Consider the following 20,157-nt stretch of genomic DNA (forward strand, 5'->3'; position numbering starts at 1 on the left):
GCCCCTGGATGGCCTCCCCACTCTGAGGCCATTTGTCACTGGGCTTTGTTATCAGTTTTGTTATCCCCAAGAGGGATTTGAGTGTGGCCAACCCCTGGACGAGGCCTCCGTTTTACAGAAGACTTGGCTGGTTTTTGTTTTTAATCAGTGCTTTAGAGCAGGGGAATAACTGTTAATCCAGAGGGGCGAAGAGAGCCCTGGCTGCCAAGAAAAAGCTGGGACCATCTCCATTTTAAGGGGCTGAGTGAGAACTTGGAGTTACGATGGCGGGGAGGAGAGGTGGTTCTGCCTTCTTCTGGTACATTCTGGGAAGCCTCTCTGGCCTTGTTCCATTTTTATAGGGTTTTCTATTTTTAAGGGGTTGTACAAAAACAAAAAACAAACAAAAATGAAGAATAGGGTTTCCCTGGTGGCATAGTGGTTGAGAGTCCGCCTGCCGATGCAGGGGACATGGGTTTGTGCCCCAGTCCGGGAAGATCCCACATGCCGCGGAGCGGCTGGGCCTGTGAGCCATGGCCGCTAAGCCTGTGCGTCCGGAGCCTGTGCTCCGCAACGGGAGAGACCACAACAGTGAGAGGCCCGCGTGCCGCAAAAAAAAAAAAGAAGAATACGTGACTGAGATCTAAAGCCCCGAATATTCACTATCTGGCCCTTTTCATAAAAAGTTTGCTGACTCATGATTTTTTTTTTTTTTTTTTGCGGTATGCGGGCCTCTCACTGCTGTGGCCTCCCCCGTTGCGGAGCACAGGCTCCGGACGTGCAGGCTCCGGACGCGCAGGCCCAGCGGCCATGGCTCACAGGCCCAGCCGCCCCGCGGCATATGGGATCCTCCCAGACCGGGGCACGAACCCGTATCCCCTGCATCGGCAGGCGGACTCTCAACCACTTGCGCCACCAGGGAGGCCCCTGACTCATGATTTTACACACAGGAAAACTAAGCTCCAGAAAGGCCACACAGCAGATTGGTGGCTGAGCTCTCCCTGTATCCACCAGTCTCCTGCTTTTCCTTCAGCCTTGCAGTGAGCACAGGTAGGTGGCCCATCACCCCCAGGTCAGCACCTGTAAGAGCAAGGGGTTGGAGGGGGGACCCAGATGGATGCTGTGCCCCTGATGGTGGCCCATGCTTCCTATCCTTTCCCTGACAGTTGCTTTGAATAAGGTATGTTTTGTTACCTTTTACTTGGGGATCTCCAAGCACACGACTGAATTCAGAGAATATAGTCGCTGGTTTCTGTACATTTTCCCCCCTGCGGTCTGGCCTGTTCATCAAGAACTCTATGAATCAGACAATTCAAGTGCGTGCAGACACACACAGGCGTGTGTGTGTGTAGGGGAAATGACTTTTCTGGGTAACTGAGGGTTAACTGGAAACCTGTGTTCTTATGCCTTGTTGAAATTTTTTCTACAAATGATGAGCATTTCCCCAACTGAGTAGTTTGAAAAGTTCCACCACTTTCTAAATATGTGGCCTTGGTCAAGTTACCTAACCTCAGTAACCTCAGTTTCCTTATCTGTAAAATGCACCCAGGGCTGCTTCTCTAGGCTGTGAAAGGCACTAGAAAGACAGGGCACGTGCTGGAGCGATGGAGCCGCCCTCACTCTTGTTATTGTTCTGAGTGAGTCAAAGGAGCGGCTGGTCGGCTAAGGCTCTTTGCAGGTATTTAGGATTATGGTTTGGAATCCATCGTGCATTCTGTACACGTTGATGTGGCGATTGGCCAGAACTGGCATCCATCTGCCGTTTCTGTCCCAACTAAGTCCTCCCAAGGAGGCGGTTTCCTTATGATTTGCCGCTTCCTCGTGAAAGCCAGGGGAGTCAGGGCTGCCTGCGACGAACCAAGGACTTTCGGTCTGTTGGGAGCCTGAATGCTGTCTTGACGCAGGGCTGGGGCTCAGCCTTCCCGTCATGCCATCGCATCCCCATCCGCTCCCATCCTCCCTACACATGACCCAGGACCCACCCCCTTGCTGAGGGCCAGCTGGGAAAGAGACAGGGAATGGGGGGCCTTGGCTGACCACTGAGAAGGAAGGAAGCTCTGGGGTGAAGGCCCTGGGAGGGCTGTGGGTTCCCAGCAAGTGTAGGGGGTGCTGGAGGTGTTTGGGGGAAGTCCAGGTCTTGGCCGGGCGCCTTCTGGGAAGCTTTTTCTGACTGGCCGCCAGATTGAGGAGTGGAGGGGGCTTTGTTGAAGTGGGGAGCCTACAGGAGCCCGAGCTCCATAGAACCTCTCTTGCCATCTGTGGAGGGGAAGGGGGCAGCCATAGACAGGGAGGGTGGCCACCAGGCACCCCACCCTGCTGGGCCCTCTGCTCTCTGGTCTGACCCCTGCTGCTCCAGCCACGTGCCCCCTCGGGATGAGGCCAAGGAGGCTGCTGGTGCCGTGAGTAGGAGGCACAACGCCCAGCTTTGATGAAAAGAATGAGCTCAGAGTCAGATCAGCTGCCAGCCCTGCCCCTTAACCGTGTGGCCTTGGGCATGCCCCTCCGCCTCTGGGCCTCACTCTCCTCATCTGTAAAATAGGAACACTTACTTCTTGGTGTTGACGTGAAGACAGTGAGATTAATGTGTGAGAAGTCAGCCTCATGGGGTCTCTAGGCTGACAGCCTGCCCTCTTCTCAGGGCTGGGCAGAGCTGCATCCAGCCCTGGGGTGGGCAGGGTCTTCCAGATCCAGGGCGGAACACTGTAGGCTTTGGTTTCTGGGCTGGGGACAAAGGCTTTCTCTAATCCTCATCTGTGTTCAGTCCCTCCAGGGTCCCCCTCCAGCTCAGTCTGTCCCAGTCTCTCCACTTCTCACTCCACACAGCCCACCCGATGGCGATGTAGATTTCAGCTTCTGTTTACCCTATAGCGTGCTCACCAGCAAAAGTTTAGTTTCCACCTGTCACCATACAGTTGACCCCTTTACCCATTTCACCTGCCCCTGGCTTCCCCCGCCCCACTTCTCCTCTGGTAAACACTACTCTGTTCTATGTATCTACATGTTTGTTTTTGTTTGGTTTGGTTTATTCATTTAATTTGTTTTTGTTTGTTTGTTTTTAGATTCCACATAGGATTGAAATCATACAGTATTTGTCTTTCTCTATCTGACTTATTTCACTTAGCATAAGATCCTCGAGGTCATCCGTGTGTCACAGATGGCAAGATTGCATCTTTTTTACGGCTGAGTAATATTCCATTGTATACATAAACCACATCTTTATTCATCCATTGATGGACACTTAGGTTGTTTCCGTATCTTGGCTATTGTAATTAATGCCACAGTGAACATGGGGGTCATATATCTTTTGGAATTAGTGTTTTCGTTTTCTCTGGATAAAAACACAGAAGAGGAAGAGCTGGATTGTATGGTAGCCCTATTCTTAATTTTTTGAGGAACCTCCATATTGTTTTCTATAGTGGCTGCACCAATTTACATTCCCACCAACAGTGCAGGAGGGTTCCCTTTTCTCCTGTGTGGATTGACTTTTATTTATCCTGCCTAGGACTCAGTGTGCCTCTTCAATCTGAAGATTCATGCCTTTTTCTCCATTCTAGAAATTTTTCATCCATTTATTTTTTTTAATTACTTAACTTATTTATTTATTTATTTTTGGCTGTGTTGGGTCTTCGTTTCTGTGCTGGGTCTTCGTTTCTGTGCGATGGCTTTCTCTAGTTGCGGCAAGTGGGGGCCACTCTTCATTGCGGCACGCGGGCCTCTCACTGTCGCTGCCTCTCCTGTTGCGGAGCACGAGCTCCAGACACGCAGGCTCAGTAGTTGTGGCTCACGGCCCTAGTTGCTCCGGGACATGTGGGATCTTCCCAGACCAGGGCTCGAACCCGTGTCCCCTGCATTGGCAGGCAGACTCTCAACCACTGCGCTACCAGGGAAGCCCTTTCATCCATTTTTGCTTTGAATATTGCAAATATTATTCCTGTCCCATTCATTCTGATTTTTTCTTCTGCATCTTCTATTTGTTGTATATTGAAACATATCATTTTATCATCTATGTCTCAACCTTTCTTTCAAATGTTCTAGTCCTTTACCAGAGTGTTGCATTCTGATTAATTTTCTCAGGTTTGCCTTCCAGTCAATTCGACTATGTCTAATCTGCTGACTTGCCTGTCCAATCTGTTTACACATTCAACGTCTATGTCTTTCATTTCCTTGCTTCCTTTTCAAATCTGTTTCATAGTATCCTGCTCTTTCACTGTCATTTTTATTCCTCCCTTTACAATTTTAATTTTTAACATACCGATTTGATCTCTTTCAGCTTGTCCTGTTACCCCAAGTTCTCAGAGATGATTTTCCTATTTGCTGTACTGCTGACTCTCTTTCATGGTAGATAGTTTCTTTGTGTAATTTAATTGGTGTTTGTGAGCTCCTCTTCAGTGAGATTGTTTTGCTCTGTGGGAGTCCTATGTGTCCTGGGCTGTGACAATGGCCTCAGAGGTCTGTTTTGTATTTTTTCATGCCAACTGCTCCAAGGGCTCATCAGGGGAGTATTTTTGTGTAAATTTTTCAGCTTGGGAATTCTTCGCCCCATGGAGAGTGTAAGTTTGGATGCCATCTCCATGGATAGTTTGGGTTTTCAGCTCTGATCTTTCCCAGGAATCTTTTCTCCTGCCCAGAGCCATAAAGCAAAACCAGATTTACTGTCCATTGCCTAGGTTGTTGCGTAGATTCTTTCCTGATAGGCAGCCTTTCCAGGGTTCTAGCTTATATAGCGGTCTCAGTTCCTTTTCTTCTTCTATTTTTTAAAAAAATTAATTAATTAATTAATTTTGGGCTGTATTGGGTCTATGTTGCTGGGCGTGGGCTTTCTCTAGTTGCGGCAAGCGGGGGCTACTCTTCATTGCGGTGCACAGGCTTCTCATTGAGGTGGCCTCTCTTGTTGCAGAGCATGGGCTCTAGGCACACAGGCTTCAGAGGTTGTGGCACGCAGACTCCGTAGTTGTGGCGCACGGGCTTAGTTGCTCCACGGCGTGTGGGATCTTCCTGGACCAGGGCTCGAACCCGTGTCCCCTGCACTGGCAGGCAGATTCTTAACCACTGAGCCACCAGGGAAGTCCCACAGTTCCTTTTCTTCTTAAGGCCATACCTCCTGACCCTGTGTGGCCAGGGTCAAAGCTCAATTCTGACCCCCAGTCCTCTCTGTACACTCAATACCAGGGTGTCTCCCCACCCTTTTTTCAAATTCTCCTGTGGTTCGAACGTCTATTCTGAATTTCTCAGTGTTTTCTCAGTGTTATTTCCATCCGTGGTGTTGCCAGAACCTGAAAGCAGTGGTCTTGGTGTTTGGTGGAGCACCTGGTGGGGGGGTTTGGGGGCCTGAATAACTGGTCCCGTGGAGGGTATCGGTTCAGAGGGAGAGCTGAACATCTCTGCGTGAGAAATAAACAGAGACGGCAGGGTGAAGACAGGGGAAGAATAAAGGGCCTGGAGGTAGGGACTTCCCTGGCCGTCCAGTGGTTAGGGCTCCGCGCTTCCACTGCAGGGGGCATGGGTTCGATCCCTGGTCGTGGAGCTAAGATCCCTCAGGCCGCCAGGTGTGGGAGTGGGCAGAAAGGCCTGTTGTATGAAGGGAGGTTGAGGCTTGTAAAGTAGGAACGGCGAGACACCCCAGGGGCAGAAACAGCACCGTGAAAATGCTGTTTGATTGGGCTTTGATTTAACTTTGATCTTTGTGCCGAGCAGCGCTGTAAATCCCCGCTCCCACATCACACACCCGGTGACCGCTACCTTCAAGTCGCTCACAAATGCGTGGGTCAGTGGTACCCCAGTAAAATCAAAGAAAAAGAGCCTGTCTGGGGTGTGCTGGGCTACAGGGAAGAAAACCTCCACAGGAAAAGAGACAGGGGAGGAGGATTCGGCAGACGGAGGCAATGGGCAAGAACTGGGGGGAGGGGGAGGGTGCTTTGTTAACCTCTCCCTGGGGTCCCTGGAGCCTTTGAGGGGAGGCACTGGCTTCCTCTCCGGACCTAAAGAGAGGGCTCAGGAGTTTTACCTCAGCTCTGAGTAGCACAGCCCACTGGCTGAGGCCTGGGGGAGCTCACAGAGGGGCCCCACAAACTCAGGCTCCATCTGAAGAGGCAACACCTTGCTTATCCAGAAGCCTAAGGTTTAGCCATCTCATCTCTCCAGAACAGACCTGAGAACAAGGAAATGTGGTTTAAAAAATACATGGTGCCAAGAACATGTACTGAGCTTTTTTAAAAAAAAATATTTCACTTGATAGAATTTATTGTACACATTTCTACTTTTGAAAGCGTCATTCTTTTGGTTTTTTTTTTTTTTTTTTTTTTTTTTTTTTTTTTTTGGCCGCACCGTGCAGCATGCAGGATCTTAGTTCCCTGACCAGGGATGGAACCTGGGCCCCCTGCAGTGGAAGCGTGGAGTCCTAACCACTGGACCACCAGGGAAGTCCCTCCAGGTACTGAACTTTTGCACAGTTTTCAAATGCCTTTGGGACATTTACTCAGGTGACTAGTTATCTTTATTTTAGAATTATTAAAGGGGTGGAGAGCTTTGGAATCAGTTCCGGTGTAACCTCTACTAGCTACTCAAGCTTGAGCCTCAGTTTCCCCGTCTGAAACGCACCCAGGTCACACGGCCGGTGGTGGCAGAGACCCAACTCTGTGATGGCACTAAGCTATCCTGTATACTTAGCACAGGACCCTGGGAAGGTCTGCTGACTGTTCCACTGAAGGACTCAATGAGTTAACGAAGTTCCTGGTAAGGCCGCACACGAGGGATGTGTGTCCTCTCACAGATGGAGAGAATGAAGCGCAGGGTGATGCCCGGAGCACTTGTCTGCAGTTGTTACCAAAAGCCCCCCACCCCCCCTCAAAATCAACCCTCAGGACGAGCTAGACCCACAAGACAGAATTCGAGGACCTGTCTTCCTTCCCTCGAGCGTGTTTTCACACATAATCGGAAGCTGAGAGAGGCAGCAGAAATCAATGGGTGCACAGCCCAGCGAGGGCAGAGACACACTGCTGTTAACCCCTTCATCCCCGGGGGGATGGGTCAGTTCTTATCCTGGGTCTGAAAGCTCAAGGGGAGGGTGGAGAGGCCCCTAGGGAGGCAGAATAGGCCAGAGACCACTCTGGTGCCGGACCTCTGGGGTCCCATCTCTGCACCCGTGCTCGCAGGTGTTCCATGCTCAAAGCTCTCTCTTCCCTTCACCCCTCCCCCTGGCTGCCACCCCCTTTTCCCTGCACCCTGTGATTGCTCCCCCGCCTCCAATATCCATTCTCTCCTTCTCTCCTAGGATAATGGCTGGCCCCCATTCCTAGATGGGCACAGAACTGTCCAGAATAAAGGCTATATTCCTTGTCCCTGTAGCTGGATGTGGCCAGTGGGAGGTGAGCTGAAGTAAGGGGTTGTGTGAACCTTCCTGGCTGTGCCCTACCTGGGCCCCTTCCTCCTGCTGCTGGCCCATGGCTATGGGGCAAGCACTCTGGGCCACGTGGAGGGAGCAGGACCCCAGGGAGGATAAGCAAAAGTTGGAAATGGCCTGGCCCATATGATGGTTTCATAGAGCGGAGTCCCCACCCTCCAGACTTGGACTTGGAAGGAAATGAACCTCAGTCTTGAGCAATTTTGAGCTTCTGTCACGGGCAGCTGCCCTCACAGCCTATCAGGTACAGGTACACATACTAATCCATGTCTCCAGCAGCTGCCCCTGGCTTCTGCCTCCACCCCTCCTCTCCAACCACTGACCTCCTTCCCAACAAACCCAATGGCCTCTTCCCAGCTGTCATCCCGCCAGACACCTGGGTTGAGCTTGGCAGCTTTCTGCTCCTTCCCCTCGGCCCATCCTTAGCTTCTGGATGTCACGCTCCTTGCACCTCCCGTGTCTCTGACATCCCTCTCCGTGTCCTTTGAGGGCCTTTATTCCTGTGCTTGTCCCTGACATGTTGGTTTCTCCAAAGTTCTGTCTGAGATCATTTTGGGGATAAGGGCTAGATTGGCCTTCTAAATGGAAGGGGGGATTTCTGGGCTGAACAGTGGGGTCCTGTCCACTCAGACTCCAAGCCGGGCCTTTTCTCCTGGCTGGACATTGCCCATGCCGTACGCTGGGCTCGTGCAAACGTATGTGGGCCACTGCTCTGCTCATCATGGCTGGCTGGACTTTCTCTCTCTGCGCCAGCAATTGTTATGTTTTTTTATTTTCCAAAATGGGGCTGGGTCTCCTTAGAATCATCTCTGTGGGGCCCACGGCTGGCCCTCACACTCGGCTGTGTCCTGGCACATACATAACTCCCTTCCCAATCCACCAGCCTGGGCTGCTGGTGCTCCTGCCTGGGAGATTCGGCTGAGCCGGGGCTGTCCTGGCCCTGCTGGGCCAGAGGTCCTCAGGGCCCTGGAGCTGCACAGTGCTGATGACTCACTCCCCAGCGAGCTCACATGGGGCTCTGGGTACCCTGCCCCGCAGCAGGAAGACCGTAGGGCACTCGCAAGGCCCCAGGAAAGGCACTGATGTCCCCTCCAGTAAGGGGAGGCCCTTACTTCTCCTTTAATGGTAAGAGCTGATATTTACTGACAGTTCCTTTGCCTGTGCTAAGCACTCACGCTTCAGTCCTCCTATCAGCCCCAAGGTAGGCACAGGGAGAAGGAAAACAGGAAACCAAAAGAGGAGAGGGCATGCCTCTCCCCTCCCCCTTTCCCTCATCTCTGAGCTGTCACACTGGCCTCGCAGCGGGGCCTCCTCTCCCCACCCCCGTCCCCACCCCGGCTCCCCTCTCCGGCAGGCTTCGCACTCACAGGGTGGAGGGTGCCCTAGTGCTGGCACAGCAGGAGCCAGGGGGCCCAGGGCAGTGGAAGCTGTAGCAAAATCAGGGCCCAGGAAGATCTGCACGGGGCAGAAGTGTGTGGACGTAAGAGAACAGACCTAACTCGGGGCTGGCTACTTTGCGGGCACACCCTAGCCTCCCTCTCTGACCTCTGGACCTCTGGGTCGGGCCCAGCTATTGACCAAGAGGATTTGGTTGACCCCCAGAAGTGCTAGGGGGCTCACTGTCAGGAAGCGCGTGGGCAGAGAGAGCCACTGCGGGGGGACACAGGTGGGAACCACTGCGGTCCCAACCGTTTCCTTCCAGGGTATTAGATCCACGGTCAGTTCCATTTCTCTCCACCAAGTGGCAGTGCTAGCCAAGCCCGCTGGCTTCCAGGGCGGAGGTTTTTCCAAGGGAGTGTGGATGCAGGACCATTCATCAGCTCACTCAAAATCAGAGTCAGTTATTCACCCAGGAGTGGAATTGGTGGGTTGTTAGGTAAGCTGATGGACAATTTTTAAAGAAACTGCGACACTGCACTGTTTGGCACCGACAAATCCTTGCTGACCGCCTCCTGTGCACACGGCCCTGATTGTTCTAGGGGCTGGTCTCCAGGCCTGGCAGCCCACTGCCGTCCGAAATTTCGGCTTGACGGAGAACAGTTGAGCACAGGCAAGGGGCCTCAGGGCCCTGAAGGCAGGAGACACCAGGGGCTGGGCTGCCTAGCAGGGTCCTAGGTTGGTCTGGATTCCCACTGGCTTCCCACTTCCGCTTGACTGCAGGCTGGCGTGAGCCCTGGGCAAGAGCTCAGCTTCCTCGGCTGTGTGGTGGAGGCTGAAGCAACTGTCCAGAAGCTTCTCAGAGCACTTGAGGCATCTTAGGAGATGACCTGTAGGACAGCCCTTTGTAATTATGGGGGTCTGGGCAAACTGGGGGTTGACTGCTAGTGAGGGGACCCTGGGTGGGGAGGGAGGGACTGTGGGGACCTTCAAGGTGGGGGGTAGAGGGGCAGAGGTCTCAGAAGCCTCGGCCCCTCTGACCTCTGGTCCTGGGGGAGCCCATCCTATTTTTGAGGGCTCACGGGCTCGCGCCTCCTGCAGTACCGGCTATAGCCGGCAGGGGGCGCCTCAGAGACTGCCCTTCTCTTGGAGGGCCAGTCATTGCCTTCCAGGAACAAACGTTTGCAGAGGCCTTGCGGCCAGGTGGGTGGCCTGGAAGAGAGAGTAGGGTGCAGTCTCCATCGTGGGATGGCCTCTGCCTCACACTTGGGCAACCAGTCAGCAACTAACACTACTAGTGTCAGTTGAACGGGGGAGAGGTTAAAATGCCCAGAGGAGCCGTGGCCTGAAAGAGGATGGTGGAGGCTGCACAGCGTGGCGGGTAGGGCACCCGCTCTCCAGCCAAACAGCCTGGGCCACGCCCTGGTCTGTCACTTGTATTTGTGAACAAGCTGCTTCACCTCTTTGTGCCTCAGTTTCCCCATTTATAAAATGAGAGTGACTACAGTAAATAGAACCTTTTCAAGAAGTTGCCATGAGGATTAGCAAGTTAATACAGCACTGGACTTAGAACAGTAGTGTTTGTTAAATAAATAAATGGTGGAGTGTGTGATGGGAGGGGCATCCCGGGCATCCCCATCCCCTGGATTTCAGTTCTTAGAACGCCTACCCAGCTGAGGTCCTGACCACCTGCTGGCACTGGGCAGCCTGATGTCCGCAGCTTGTCCAGTAATTTTCCTGATGGGCTGAAGCTCAAGGCCTGATTTCCCTGATAAGACTCCATAACTATCTCTTTGATGGGAATGTGGTTTATCAACAAGCTGCTCTAGACTCCAGCCCACCCAAGGCAGGCAGCCAGCCCTACAGGCGGAGACCCGGTGGGGGAGGGCGAGGGGGAAGAGGCAGGCTCTCTGGCTCCAGCGCTGCCCAGAGACAAGGGGATGCCTTGAGCCCGGATCCCTCAGGCTGGGCCAACAGGACCATCAACCGTGGACTCACCGTGACGGCTGTTGACTTCTCACCAGTTTGCCTTTGACCTTTGGAAGCCAGTTCCTAGAGAGCCTGGCAGGGGGCTTGGTGTGGAAAAGAAGGTCCAGGGTCACAGCAACATCTTCTGAAGTCAACTGCGGCCAAGCAACGGTCACCAGGACCGAAGTCATGGCACGTGGGGGCTGGAAGGGACCCACAGACCAGCTCATCCGGGCTTCCCATCTTACACACGGGGACACCAGGGCCCAGGGAGGGTAAGAGAGGGCAAACTGACATAGGGGACAGAATCCGGGTCTCCAAACACCCACCCTTCCCCACGCCCCCCAATCAAACTCCCCAACCCAGTCAACAGCACCACCGTCCGTCCCCGTGTCCTTCTGGGACATGCATGGGGCATATCCACCCCTTCAGCCGAGTTCAGAGTAGTCACTGATCATGGCCTTGATCCAGGGTCTTGGGAGGGCCTTAGCCTGGAGGTCAAGGGTCAGGGTACCCGCATGCCTCCAAACTAACCTAGGGCTCGTCACCTAAAGTGGGGTCTGCAGAACCACCTTGTTTGAAAAGCAGAATCCCACAGGTGACCCAGAGCTTCTGAATCAATCTTCATCTGAATAAGATCCCCGTGCTAGGTTCATGTGCACACTGCAGTCTGAGAAGCGCTCTGTTAGAGCAAAAGCCCCTTTCCCGTCACCAGCCTCAGTTTCTCTCACGGAAAGGGCAGCAGATCTCTGACCTCTCTTCCACCTCTAACACCCTGGGAGCAAGGCCTTGCGCGTGACCTCCTGTGGGACCCTCTGCGTTTCGTGGGCGATTCTGGGAAGTGGAATTCCAGCTCCAGCAAAGCTGAGGAGTGATTGACACCTCTCCCATTCGGTCTTGCTGGGCCCTCTCCTCTCTGCTGGAGACCTGGGCCTGGGGCAACTTCACAGGTCCTGGAATGCAGCTAATTCAGTTCAGTCCACTTCACCAACACTGATTAAGCACCTCCTGTATGCTGGGGTCAGTAGCAGTGAATCATTGCTACCCTGGCTGTACATTCGAATCATCCGTGGTGCTTTTATTAGTTTGTTTTTTGTTTATTTTATTTTTTACTTTTTGGCCACGCTGCACGGCTTCTGGGATCTTAGTTCCCTGACCAGGGATCAAACCCGTGTCTCCTGCAGTGGAAGCACGGAGTCTTAACCACTGGACCACCAGGGAAGTCCCTGGGGTGCTTTTTAGAAATGCCGGTGCTGGGCCTCACCCCAGGCCACTGGCATCAAGGTCTCTGGGGGCAGATCTGGGGACAGGTACTTATTAACATGACTCAGGCAATTATAATGCACAGCCGGGTTGAGAGCAACTGGCCAAAAGTAAGAGAGAAATCTATGCCAAATCCTATCCAGGCCATCTCGTCAGTGTCTGCTTCCTCCAGGCCAGCCAGCTGCAGCAGGCCTGTTGCAAGCCAGGGGAAGTCATCAGGAAATTCCCTGGATATGGCAACCTGTGACTGCAATCTCTAATTAATCATCAACAGTGTAATATAATCCTGGCCCATGACAAGGGGACCTGCTGAATCCTTTGGAAACCTGTCCACTGGCCTTCTTCAGACCCAGGGACCAGTGTCCGAGGATCCCAGGCTGATGGGGGCTCAGATCTGCTCCCAGGCTGGTAAGTGGGAGCCCCAAGCTTGGTCCCTGGACCAGGAGTGCAAGAAGCAGAGGGGGTGCTCTGTGTTATTGCTGGGGAAGAAGTCTCGGGAGGCAGAGGTATAATCAGTGTAAATATCGCTCAGGAGGAGTTTCTGATACAGGCTGGGCTGACCTAGGTAGTGAGCTATTAGGCGGCAGCGAGGTAGTGAACTTCCTTTCCTTGCAAGAATCCAAGAGAGGCTGAGTGACTTGGGTCCAGAATCCCTGCAGTGATGCGACGACCCACATGACCTATTTGCCTTCGGATCCTGTTGTGCAGAGTGAAGAATGGCTGGGGTGGGAACAGGGTAGAGTGTAGGGGGCCTGGTGGAAGACCAGGGGTCCCAGCTCTGCCCCATGGAGCTGTGGGACCTTGAGTGAGTCACTTCTCCCTGGCACCTCAGTTTCCTCACCCACAGGCTGGGGGCCAAGCAACACACCTTGCCGGTTACAGAGCTGCCAGAAGCACAGACCACAAGGTCACCAGGCACCATGGTTCTCTGCCAGCCTCACCTGAGGCCACAGCGCTCCCTTAGTGTGCAGGGCAGGAGATGGAGGACCCTGTCTTTTACCAGCAGAGATCCAGACGGCGCACTCCTGCTCCCAGCGCCTAGACCCTCCTCCCTCCCAGGCAGCAGGTGACACCTGAGCCTGGGCGCAGGGCAGGGCCAAGCCGCCACTGCCAATGCTGCTGCTGCAGCGGCAACTGTGTTTGGATTCCAGGCAATGATGGTGCCATGAAGGGGGCAGCGCAGGGGTGCGGGCCCAGGATCCCTCACTTCTGGCTGCACGAACACCTCTGCATGCTCCGTTTCCTTAGAGTGTTTCCCTGTGGGGTGGTGGGGAGACTGTAAGCACTTAGTAGCTGCCCGGTGCCAGGAGAGGCTTGATGGCTGGAGGAGCGGTGATGACAATGAAGAAGATCGGGGAGGTCCTCACTGCATGGGGGGCTGACCCTAGGTCACTTAGATTCCGAGAGCCTTGCTGCAAAGATTCTTGGATTGGAATCCACCTGTCCAGCGGGTGGGACATCCAAAAGGCCATGACTGTGTTCCCTGCGCCCCAGCAGCCCAGGGGGTCCTTGTTGCCAAGCCCAGTGCATGGTGGGAGAGTGAAGGAGTCAGGTGGCATAACTGGGGAGGGTCCCCCATGGGCAACTCAGCTTATGGAGCCTCAGGATCCGGCCTGAAAATGCAGCTGATAAGTAGAACAGCCACCTATGGGCATGAGGTGCTCACAACCCCCTGCCCAGCCGGCTGGGAACAGGCCTACTTGGAGAGCCACACTTGGCCTGTACCCACCTCTGCCTCTCCCCGGCCCAGGAGCAGGGGGGACTGGGTAGCCTGGGTCAAAGAATGGGAGGAGTCCTGCCAGCCCGCCCAGTGGAAGGAGACGCCACCCAGAGCCAGCTCCAAACTCAGGCACAGAGCTCCATGCAAGGCAGAGGAAGGGGCCCCGCAGGTGGATGCAGTCTTGCAGGCTCTCTGCCCGGCCAGCAGGACAAGGGTGGCTGTCAGTGCCACTCAACCTCGGCCTGTGCAGCTGAGAGAAGGGAGCACAGTCCACTGGCCCCTGGTGTCCTGTGCAGCACTTGTGTCCTCTCAGCCCCCTCCTCTACTTGGTGACACGAGGACATAGCTCCCACAGGCCGATTTCCCTGGCTCCTCTGATTCCCCCATCCCCCATCCCCCATCCCACTGTCCCCAGAGCCAATCCTGCCTGCGTCAGCCCCTGTCCACGGCAGCTGTGCGGGAGACTGGGGGGGACTCCATCCACTGACCCCTTGCCGAGGGAGGGGAGTCAGCTGTCGGCCAGGACAGGGTCGTCTCCACTGGCTACCGTCTCGGGCCACAGAGCGGGGCCTGATGGGTCTCCCGTCGCCCCGACCCGAGGGTGGGCCCCTTTCCTGCAGGGGCTGCACTGGCTGAGGCTGAGGTGATCCCTGTTTGAACCCCAGCTCTGCCCCTGCTGCTCACCGCCGTCAGGTGGGGTCTTTTCTTGCTGCGTGGTGGCAGCGTGGGATGCGGTGGTGCACGGAGAGGCTTAGGGCCCTGCTCACCACCCACACCGAGCCCACTCCAGGGCTCCCCTCCAGTCCCAACCTCAGGGATGGGCGGTGACCCAGCCAAGTGAGGGGCCTGGCCCCCACCCTCCAGGGTGGGTTACGGCTGATTACATCAGGAGCCCCTACCTGCCCCCCGCGCCCAGCCCGATGCCTGCGCAGGTGGGCAATGAAGTCCTCACATTCAGGATCCCCAGACAAGTACCTGGAGACTCCAGGCCTGGGCTGTCAGGCACGTCATTCCCACTGTGGATAAGGGACCAAACCCAGAGGGGCAGTGACCAGCCTAGGTCAGCAGCAGAGCCGCGGCTAGAATCCGGGTATTGGTCCTAATTCCCCTCACAGGGTCTCCTGGCTGCCCCAGCAACTTGAGTGGATGCAAGGACAGGTCCACCTGATGTCAGGACCCTCAGCTCTGGCTCCTGGTCACCATCTGTGCCTTCTCTGGGCCTCCCTTGCTGGTGCACAGCCTGGAGGAGCAAGGGTTGGTGGGCCAACCCTTTGGGAAGGGAGGGAGAGACCAGGGCATTCCAGGAAGGGGTGGTGGCGTGGGCAGGGCCGTGGGTGAGGCTGAGGGAGGGGTGAGCTTGGATAGCAGCGTGGGTTCAGAGGCCCCCCGAGCCAGGGTGAGCGCTTGTCCCTCACACGTTGGGTGAGGGAACCATGCCAGGCTTGTCTTTGGCTTTTTGGAGGTCAGGGATGGATTCACTGTGACCTTAAGGGTGTCCCTTGTGCTGGGCTGGAAACTTGCAGGCATGTGGGTGTCAGAGACGAGGGCCAGGAGGGAAGGGCCTTGCTCCTTGGGGATGGGGTCTGGCTCAAGTGTTCTTTTTTTTTTTTTTGGCTGCGTCGGGTCTTCGTTGCTGTGTGCGGGCTTTCTCTAGTTGCAGTGAGCGGGGGCTACTCTTTGTCATGGTGCCCGGGCTTCTCATTGTGGTGGCTTCTCTTGTTGCAGAGCACGGGCTCTAGGCACGCAGGCTTCAGTAATTGTGGTATGTGGTCTCAGTAGTTGTGGCTCGCGGGCTCTAGAGCGCAGGCTCAGTAGTTGTGGCGCACGGGCTTAGTTGCTCCGTGGCATGTGGGATCTTCCCGGACCAGGGCTCGAACCCGTGTCCCCTGCATTGGCAGGGGGATTCTTAACCACTGCCTGGCTCAAGTTTTGACTGAATTCACCCCTTTGAATTTTCTATTTCCCTCTTCCAACCCAGAAAGAGCAGGGCCAGGAGGGGAGGAGGAGGGGACGGGGAGAGAGAGAAGGCCTATGGAGCTAAGAGCCGTTCTGGGGGCAGGAAGCTCCACCAGCTTCCTCCAGGCCTCTGGGGCTGAGAGAAAGGGCTGGCCAGCAAGGAACTTACCCTTCCTGGCTGCCAAGTGGAGTCAGGTCAGGAAATTCCCTGATTTCAAAGCCTACCCAGGACTTGGCTGGGCCCAGCCCACGATTCTGAGGGGCTGACCTGGGACTCCCCCTCTGCAGGCTTTGCCCCCTCACTGGATTGGGAGTTGCCAGGCACCTTCTCTCCCAGGACAAGAAAGTCACCCTCTTTGGGGGCCATGGGCTTCACAAGTCACGCGTGTTCTCTGTGGGAAAATCAGAAAGTCACACAAGCAGAGAGGAAAACACAACACCAGGGACGACCACAAGCAGCATGTCAGCCCATTTCCTTTCAGGCTGTTTCTAGAAACAGATGAGATATACATGTATATAGTGAACGTATAAGTGTATATGTCAAAACCAGGGTCATATTCTGTCTACCGGTCTAAAACCTGCTCTTTCTAGTTAACGGCAATAATAGCCATTACCGGGTATCCAGAGCCGGTGCTGCCATTAAAGGAACTGCGGTTCCTTTAATTTTTACATCATCCCTACCGGAGGTGAACTGAGGCTTGGGGAGATTCTCGAGGGAACTAAGATCTCTGACAGGCAAAGCGGGCTCCTCACTGCGGGGGGGGGGGGGGGGGGGGGCGGGGGGGGAGGGAAGAGCGGGGACAGTGGCACCGGGGAGTGAGGGTTGCTGGAAACGCCCCCTCCCCTGGGAGGGGGGTGCTGTGATGGCCTTTGCAGCCCGTGGGTCCGGCCCGCCCCGCCCCTCACTGACACCTCCCGCCCCCGCAGACGCCGAGATGCCCCGAGAGGCGCTCCGTTTCCACGCCGAGGCCGTGGGCGCGCAGGTGCGTCTGGACGCGCAGCGGAGCACCGCGCGCAGGCGCGCCACTTTCCGTGACGGCATCGTGTTCAGCCATCGGCCGGTGAGGCCCGGAGAGCGCGTGGAGCTGCGCGTGCTGTGTCACGAGCGCGGCTGGGTTGGCGGCCTCCGCGTGGGCTTCACGCGCCTGAACCCCGAGCGGGTGACCGCGCCCGGCCTGCCGCCCTTCGTGTGCCCGGACCTGGAGCAGCAGGGCCCGACGTGGGCGGCCATGCTGCCCGACGGCTGCGGGCTCACCGGGGACGTGGTGCGCTTCTGGGTGAACCGCCTGGGCCGGCTCTTCGCCCAGGTAAACGCGGGCCCCCGGCTTCTGCTGCGCAAGGGCGTGCTCATGGGCGCCCCGCTCTGGGCCGTGATGGACGTGTACGGGACCACCAAGGCCATCGAGCTGCTGGGTGAGGCCACGGGTGGGGACCCAGGCTCCTCCCCTGGGCGGGAGGAGGTGGAGGGTCGGGCGGTACTTCACCTGCATCCAGAGCCGCTGGGAGAACTGTTGTTTCATTCATATGCCGTCAGTTTTTCCATCAGCTCATGTCAGGGTATGAAGATGGGCGCTGGGGACAAGACCTAGTCATAGGGAGGGCAGCCTCATCTCTGAAGAATGAGAAGACGTGCTCAGCACCCCAAACATCTGTTAGAGGGCTGATCCCGTTCACAAAGGAAGAAATTTGGGGGCTAGGCTTTGCAGTCTAAGTAGGCGTTTGCTGAGACGGGTGGCAGCAAAGGGAACATAAGTGTGAGAGTTAGAGGTGAGCAGGAGGGCAGCCTGGGGGGCAAAGGTGAGATGTTCAGGCACTGGGTGGGCAAACAAGGACCACCTGAAAGGAGAGAGGATTTCAGGAGAGGGAGGAGATACAGGAGCACTCATAAAAAGAAAGTTTGGCATTCTGGGCTGGTGTTCCATGGGCCTGCACAAGCATTCCAGACACCCCTGCGCGTTTGTCTTTCACACTGCTTGTCACAGCTGCTGGACCCTCACCTCTGGAGCACCTGAATTGGTAGGTCTGGAGTGGAGCCCCAAGCACCTGTTTTCCCTCCTGGGGGATTTTGAAGCACATCTGGGTTGGGGACCGTGAATAATGCTGAAGGTCTCCACTCAAGCAGCGGAAGTAGGGCAAAGGGGAGCTGTCTAAAGGAAGGGTGGATTAGCAGGAGGAACCTGCAGTTCTACAAATTCTCTGCTGGGTTAAGCTGGGAAAGGGGCGGCCAGGACAGGGCTGGGTGACCAGCTTGGAGCTCCAGCATTGCACCCCAGAAAAGAAAGGGGATGGACACTTGGCTTTAGGGGCAGGGGCTGGGGAGGGGCGGGGGAACGAGGACACCCTGACTTCGCTTTCCCCAGGCCCTGACTTTCCCTTTCTGCCTTAGATCCTACAGTCAGCGCCCCCACCCGAACCATGCCCTGGGTCCTCAGTGATGAGGCTCTGCCTGAGCCCAAAGGTGAGTGGCTTCCCCGAGCCCCAGGGACACCCCAGGACTCCAGCACTAGGGGAGCTGGGGGGAGGCCCCAGCCCTGGGAACTCAGTTAAGTCTTTCCAAGTCCTATCAAGTCTCCCACGGGCTTTAGGCCAGAAAGATTTGGCTCCGCCCCTGGAAACCTAAAAGCAATTTAACAGCTCTGCCTTCTAGGACATTGGCTAACTTCACAAGTTACTGGAGCACATTCATGAACAGATGTTATTTTGTCCGTCTGCTTTTAAAAAAGCAATCCACGTTCATAGTAATTTGCCAAACAGAAATAAAATACGTATTAAAGGATAAAGAAGGAAGTAAAACAAAAACAAAAAAACACCTCCCAAACCTTGCATTACCTGTTAGGTGGGTTTCCTCCCAGTATTTTGTGGACTTATATATGGGGAGTTGTTTGTACTTTGTTTTCCTTTTTTCTAAATTGGAATCTTATGATATGTATGTTTGTACCTTATGGTTTTCGTCCCAACTTTTTTCACTTGATTACATTGTGAGCATTTTCTTACAAGGTAATATTCTTCAGAATCCCACTGCACAGTTCTCTGTCCTGTGGTTATATCATGAGTGGGCTGCCCACCCCTTGCCCCCAGGTACCCCTGACCTCTGTTGTCCCCTTTCCCAGCCACAGCAGGAGAGGAGTGTGCCATCTGCTTCCACCAGGCTGCCAACACCTGCCTTGTCCCCTGTGGCCACACACACTTCTGCAGCTGCTGTGCCTGGCGGGTCTTCAGGGACACAGCCAAATGCCCTGTGTGTCGCTGGGAGATTGAGGCGGTGACCTCGGCTTGGGACCCTCCTGCTCTGGGCCCTGGTGTAGGTGCACAGCTCTGAGCCCGGCCCCTGCCACGGGACGAGGTGCAGCTCTGCCCTCTTTCTGGAGAAGAGTCAGAAAGCCTGGTTAGCAACAGGTGTGGTGGAGAGATGGAGTCAGGGCCGCAATGGCTGTTCCCCCTCCTCAGCAGGAGGGGGCCAGTGGACCGAGGAGGTGCCCCTTTCTGCCCACACTGGAACTACTTCCCTGGTGGGTGTCTGGCTGGAGAACGTGGCTCAGCAATGGGCCAGTGGGGTTCTCACCCCTCTGCCTAGCTCCAGGTTCATTTTTGCGTGCCAAGGCTTTTGGCTGGTCACCTGGTTCAGCCACCATGAACCTAGCAATCCCCGGTACACCAGAGTCCCAGGAACCCACATGTGCCAGTGAGAAGGGCCTTTGTGTAGAGAGGGGGCAGCCTGATCCCTCGTTTTATGGCTAAGGAAGTTAAGGTACCTGTGCGTGTCTGGTGAAGCCCTGCCCACCCTGGGGTATTGAGGAGCCTGGACCAGATGCAGGGAGCATCTGGGTGGAATTTTGTTTATTTATTTAGTTTTTTAAATTGCAGTATAGTTGTTATACAGTATTAATAAGTTATAGATGTACAATGTAGAGATTCACAATTTTTACATGTTATACTCCATTTATAGTTATTATAAAACTATTGGTTGTCTTCCCCCTGTTGTACAGTATATCCTTGTAGCTTATTTTGTACCTAATAATTTGTACCTCTTAATCCCCTACCCCTAAATTGTCCCTCCCTGTTCCCTCTCCCTACTGGTAACCACTAGTTCTCTATATCTGTGAGTCTGCTTTTTTGTTATATTAACTAATTTGTTGTATTTTTTTAGATTCCATATATAAATGATATCATACAGTATTTGTCTTTCTCTGTCTGACTTATTTCACTTAGCATTATGTGAAATGCTCCAAGTACGTCCATTTTGCTGCAAATGGCAAAATATCATTCTTTTTTATGGCCGAGTAGTATTCCATTGTATATGTATACCATAACTTCTTTATCCATTCATCTGTTGATGGACACTTAGGTTGCTTCAATATCTTGACAATTGTAAATAAGGCTGCTGTGAACATTGGGGTGCATGTATCTTTTCAGTCTGTGTGTGTCTCTATATCTGAAATAAGTCTCTTGTTAGGCAGCACATTTGGGTCTTGTTTTTGTATCCCTCAGCTACTCT

General features: G+C 54.6%; 1 protein-coding gene across 1 annotated transcript; it reads left to right on the forward strand.

Annotated features, from left to right (window-relative positions):
• Positions 1–12,279: 12,279 nt before the first annotated feature.
• On the forward strand, positions 12,280–18,981 carry NEURL3 (neuralized E3 ubiquitin protein ligase 3). The gene is made up of 4 exons (XM_060117946.1): positions 12,280–12,394; positions 16,590–17,075; positions 18,049–18,120; positions 18,773–18,981. The coding sequence occupies exons 1-4, from the start codon at positions 12,280–12,282 to the stop codon at positions 18,979–18,981; spliced, it is 882 nt and encodes a 293-aa protein (XP_059973929.1).
• The last annotated feature ends 1,176 nt before the right edge of the window (positions 18,982–20,157 follow it).

This window comes from Mesoplodon densirostris, chromosome 14 (assembly GCF_025265405.1).
Source record: "Mesoplodon densirostris isolate mMesDen1 chromosome 14, mMesDen1 primary haplotype, whole genome shotgun sequence".
Taxonomy (NCBI): domain Eukaryota; kingdom Metazoa; phylum Chordata; class Mammalia; order Artiodactyla; family Ziphiidae; genus Mesoplodon; species Mesoplodon densirostris.

Coding starts and splice junctions, on each gene's coding strand:
- NEURL3 (XM_060117946.1), top strand. CDS start 12,280: ATGACAAGGGGACCTGCTGAATCCTTTGGAAACCTGTCCACTGGCCTT. Junction 17,076..18,048: donor CAAGGCCATCGAGCTGCTGG/GTGAGGCCACGG, acceptor TTTCTGCCTTAG/ATCCTACAGTCAGCGCCCCC. Junction 18,121..18,772: donor GGCTCTGCCTGAGCCCAAAG/GTGAGTGGCTTC, acceptor CCCCTTTCCCAG/CCACAGCAGGAGAGGAGTGT.